The 5,331-nt window shown below is 37.2% G+C and overlaps 1 protein-coding gene across 1 annotated transcript; it reads left to right on the forward strand.

Moving 5' to 3' along the window:
* The first annotated feature begins 1,227 nt into the window (after nt 1-1,227).
* LOC121777576 (protein PHR1-LIKE 3-like) lies at nt 1,228-4,344 on the forward strand. Its single transcript, XM_042174873.1, has 6 exons — nt 1,228-1,686; nt 2,773-2,849; nt 2,968-3,022; nt 3,381-3,450; nt 3,531-3,600; nt 3,693-4,344. The coding sequence occupies exons 1-6, from the start codon at nt 1,491-1,493 to the stop codon at nt 4,167-4,169; spliced, it is 945 nt and encodes a 314-aa protein (XP_042030807.1). The 5' UTR covers nt 1,228-1,490; the 3' UTR covers nt 4,170-4,344.
* Nucleotides 4,345-5,331: the final 987 nt, after the last annotated feature.

Below are 5,331 nucleotides of genomic sequence, written 5' to 3' on the forward strand. Positions count from 1 at the left end.
CATACAAACATGTTACAAAGATTTAAATTCATTCCAGTAGGTTTTTACTTCATTCCAGTAGGTTTTTACTTCATTCCAGTAGGATTATTACTTCATTCCAATACGTAAATGCGGTTTCACCGTCGCGTGTCGTTCTTTCTCTCTACAATATCTATCACCACCGCCACAACGCTGATATGATGTAATAAACACATGGAATGATGCAATAAATTATTGGAATGAAGTATGTGAAGTCCTACTGGAATGAAGTAAAAACCTTATCCAATGAAGTAATAACGTTTCTGAATGAAGTAATAAACGCACTTGAATAAATTGCATTTTTTAATGTAAATAAAGTAAAAACTCAGGTCAATGAATTCAATTGAAATATATGTTGAATCATTTCAAAACCTACTGGAAGAAAGTAAAAACATGTTGTAGTTTCAAGGTATTACGTACGGAATGAAGTAATAAATCTATACAATGAAGTAAAATGGGCTTGTAATGAAGACCGAAAAATTTACACAGCAGCACATCTCATCAAAAAAACTAGATCTAATGGCCCAGATTTGGTCTCTAGTTCGGTCTTTAAAATTGGTTCGACATTGATCACAACCCTGTATATATATATATATATATATATATATATATATATATATCTGAATATATTTAGTAAATTTTAATATTATTTATATTTATACATCACTAATTATCTATATCTATAAGGTTTAATGTTTTGTGATATATTATTAATTGTAAATAATTTACTAAATTTAATATATTTTTATATATATTTGCAACAGTAAAACGGTTAGACCGGTGGTTCGACCGGTTGAACCGTGAACCAGTAACGTCGCCGGTTCGCTTGCCAGTCCGGTTTTTAAAATATTGATAAAAACCAAAACCAACTGAATTGACTACTATTGACTTCCCATGTAAATTTCTAATTATTGGAGTATTAAATTATGCGTGATTAATAAAAATCTTACTTTAAATGGGTACATGGTTTGCACTAACAACAAACATGAAGTGGATTATAAACTGAAGAAAATAGAAGGTTGGATAATTATAGTCACTAATCATTATAGATGAGATGGAAATCTAAATAACATAATTTAGCAAATTAATTCATGAGAAATGATTGTTTGGATAATCACAGACCTCATTCATGTCTTATTACAAGCAACACAAAAAGTAAAATCCAACAGAGATAAATGGATACAGTGGTGATGCCAATCTGTCCATTGTTTACAATTATTGTTTCTCTCTCTTGAAGAAGAGGAGAGAGAGGAGTCCAATTTCACCTTGAGGGTTAACTCGTGGGTGGCCGCAGCAGAGCAGTCAAATCTTTTCCCACTTCCATCACTTTCTGCTGTACAACAAAATAAAGTTGCATAAACTATTCCAATACTCCAAAACCCCTGTCTACTCATCGCCCACATTGTTTATTACTCCTACATTAATCAATCTGCAATTTGCAAGATCTCTTCTTCCCCTTCCCCTTCGCCCCGATGTTTCCCAGGTTGATTCAGCCCTGCGACTCCTCCTCCTTGCTCGCCCAGGAAAACATCAACGCCGCCTACGGTCAACGCGCCGCCGGCGACCCCTGCCTCGTCCTCACCTCCGACCCCAAGCCCCGCCTCCGCTGGACCGCCGACCTCCACGAGCGCTTCGTCGACGCCGTCACTCAGCTTGGAGGCGCCGGCAGTCAGCATTCCTTGTCCCCCTTTTTCCGCCTTTTAGCTACTTTTTCAATTATTGACTTTATTTAATTTGATTTTATTATCGGTTATTGTTGATTGGTTGGCCGTTTGTACGGATACCGGAAATTTAGGGATGATTTGTGATGTGTGCCTTTTTTACTGGTGAATGCTTGACTGTATGGATTGAGTTTGTTGGTAGTTGTATAATTAGGGCTAATATGAGTTTGAGTTTCGGATTAGGGAGAATGTGGCATTGCAAAATTTGGTTAATTGATTTTATGCATAACCGTTTAACATGTTTGAATTGGAAGGTATTTGCTCTGGAATGGTATAAATTTGTTTACAAGATCTCGTTTGGTTGGTTGGAGTAGCTCATTTATGTCTGTTAAGTCTGTTATACTGCTCTCTATCAACGACTCCTAGATAATTGCTACGATGTATGGGCAGAGATACTGATAAGGAGTAGTAATCTAGCTGTAGTTCAGCTTGTTCCCGAGTACGAAATCTAGCATATCCCCCACACAATGAAAAGAACAATCTTCATCGGGAAAACTGATTGTTGCTCGTGTATCACTTTTTCTACCTTTAAATCCGTGATATATAGTTAGGTGTGTTGTGTGTGTAGGGGAGGATTGACACAGCATAGAACTGATAGAGCGCCTTACTATGTTCTTCCACAAGGAGCAATCAGGTTCACAATAAAATTTTGCATATAGAACTCAAAAATAGGATACAGAAAAACAATACATTAGAATCTGTGTTTGAAATGAGAGCTCCCTTACTAGGGGGAGAGAAAAAGTGTAGTCTAATGATACCGATTTAGACCAAGATCATGAGAGATTATCCAGACTTCCATCCCTTTCGTGTAAGCCGTTCTTTCAAAGGCATTTTGCCAAATCTTGCAAGTGTTTGATTTGTATTTCTTACATCCGTTTCATGAATGGCGGTGGGACCAGTTTTAAGGCAACTTAAAGAAATATTTTTGTGATGCTGTGTTTTGTATATAGGCTTTGCAGATTTTAACTAAGTTTTTTCCTGTTGGAGCTTTGCCTTTTAAATGACTCAGCTTGGCTCTCTTTTTTTGTTGCAGAGGCCACTCCTAAGGCTATAATGCGTACAATGGGTGTTAAGGGCTTGACTTTGTTTCACTTGAAGAGTCATCTCCAGGTTCTCTTTCGTACCTTTTCCCCCGATTAGCCAATTCATTTGTTTGTATGTCCATCAAGCTTGTTTCCTTTCATACTATTCCAACTTATTTGACATCATAGTTCATACTTCCTTGCAGAAATACAGATTAGGAAAGCAGTCTGGGAAGGAACTTGGTGAGGCTTCGAAAGATGGTAGGTTCGTTTACCTTAAGCTATCTTCACTATCATTGAGCTATAAACTGAATTTGATTTTATCTCCTCGCTGTATCTAGTTAACATCCTGCTAGCCTTGAATTTGATGCCTTCGGTAAAAGATTAGAGCCTATTACGTTGAAGAGAATGAAAGCAATCCTATATTGACTCAACACACCCATCCAAGTTCTGAACTTTACTCAACGAGGGACATGAGGGATAGTAATAGAAACATTTGTTGTATCAAAATGACTTGCCCTGTTGACTATTTTCTTAATTTGGCTAGGTTTTAAGCAAGAACTTCCCGTATTCGCTAAAATAATCTAACTGTTCGTTTTCCAAATGGTGAGACATGCAGGTGCGTACCTTTTGGACAGCCCTCGTGCCAGCATCTCTCCTCAAGACTTACAGGCATCCGACATTAATGAGTAAGGATTTGAATTGTAGAATTTCTATTCAATGCTGCCCAAAGTCTAGAAGCTATATCAATGATTGGATAATATGACAGGGGTTACGCAGTGAAGGAAGCGTTAAGAGCGCAAATGGAAGTTCAGAGCAAACTGCATTTGCAAGTTGAAGTAAGCTCGTTATTAAATAGTGAAAATTTCAGCGGTATATGATACTCTGGTCATGTCTGGCTTTAACTCTATCGTGTAAAAACGCATTGCAGGCTGAAAAGCATTTGCAGATCCGTCAAGAAGCCGAGAGAAGATACTTGGCCATGCTCGAAAGAGCCTGCAAGATGCTGGCTGATCAGATTCTTGGAACAACAGTGACAAACGACGATGGAGATGGGTATCAAGGGAAAGGAGCAAAGGCGTCGCCTAATGTCTCCCAAAATCCACACGTATCATCATATCCTTCGCAGTGCGCAGACGAGCTGGGAGTCCCTGGCACTGTGGAATTGACCACCCCCAATCTCCATCAGCAGCAACGCGGTGATTGCTCCACCGAAAGCTGCCTGACTTCCCACGAGAGTCCTGTTGGGCTGCCTCCGGAAGGGTCGCCTCCCCAGGGAAAGAGGGCACTGCTGAACGTGGATTCGACAAATAACTCGTTCATATGGGGCGGCGAATCGGATGGGTATGCACCTGATTTACAGATGGTAAGAGTTGGTTCACATGGAATTGCAGGATGTGGTGTATAAAACTGTTCTAATTAGGTGTTGTTGCCATTTGACTTTGAATTACTTGTTTATTGGGAAATGGCTGAAGCTTAGTAGGTCTGCTCTAACTCATCTCAAGATGTAAATCAAAACTGAAGATGTATTTCTCATCAACAACAGACCACTTTCCTCTTAATTTAAGCCTCCTTTTTTATTACTGATCTGTTTTTTTTTTACTTATCTTAGTTGCCCTTTTCAGTTGATTTTTCTCAAGTATTTATCCGATGAATATTGAAATATTATTAGTTGAAGATGAATAAACAGGAGATAGAAATAATTGTTTACATTTCAAATATAAAAAGCAATCACTTTTTATGAATGGATCAAAATTTTTAAAAATACTGGAAGAAGTATATCTTATTTTCTAATATGCCAATCCCACAAAATCCACGTTCTTTTGAAAAATGGATCGCACATAAACTTTCTTTACTAAAATAATTTTACACAATGTTTATGAAAATTCATTAAATTTATAACAATTCAAAGAGCAATTAATTGAGGTAAATAGAATAACTGCATTATAAATTAATTGAATGATATTTTAACGAAGTAAAGAAAATCTTTTGAAAATGAGAACACAAAGCATGCCTTTTATCCTTCTTTTTGGGAGATGCAACTGAGCCAGTGGATTATGAAAGACAAGGAGGACATAGGAAACGTAGGCCTGCACCACAGAAATGGTAATAACAAAGTAGGTCGGCACTTAATAAATTGGTAGTACTAAGCTACAAATGATCACTTTGATAGATGATTAATTATTTTAGATGGAGTTATTGAGTAGTACTCCCTCCCTCCGTTCCGGACTACTCACATATTTCCTTTTCGGCACGGAGATTAAGGAATGAGTGTATAGCAAAGTCAACAATTGCGGCTGTAGGTGATAATTTTTACTAAAAATGGAAAGAGTGCAAATAACTTGGGACGCCTAGAAAGGAAATAAGTGCAAGTAGTCCGGGACGGAGGGAGTATAATAATTAGAGAAAATGATGTAATAGGATATTTTAATAAGAAGAGAGAAGGAGTATTTTAAAAATTCAAAGTGATCATAATAGTTGGGATAAATAGCAAAGAAAAGTAGTAGAGTACTACTAATTTAAATGAGACGCAAATTGCAAAAACACTAAGTATTTTAATAAATTCTTGC

This window comes from Salvia splendens, chromosome 18 (genome assembly GCF_004379255.2).
Source record: "Salvia splendens isolate huo1 chromosome 18, SspV2, whole genome shotgun sequence".
Taxonomy (NCBI): domain Eukaryota; kingdom Viridiplantae; phylum Streptophyta; class Magnoliopsida; order Lamiales; family Lamiaceae; genus Salvia; species Salvia splendens.

Bases quoted from the DNA above. Each gene is read 5' to 3' on its own strand.
- LOC121777576 (XM_042174873.1), top strand. From the start codon at position 1,491: ATGTTTCCCAGGTTGATTCAGCCCTGCGACTCCTCCTCCTTGCTCGCC. The intron at 2,850-2,967 runs GTTCTCTTTCGT...ACTTCCTTGCAG, and splicing joins ACTTGAAGAGTCATCTCCAG to AAATACAGATTAGGAAAGCA. The intron at 3,023-3,380 runs GTAGGTTCGTTT...TGAGACATGCAG, and splicing joins TGGTGAGGCTTCGAAAGATG to GTGCGTACCTTTTGGACAGC.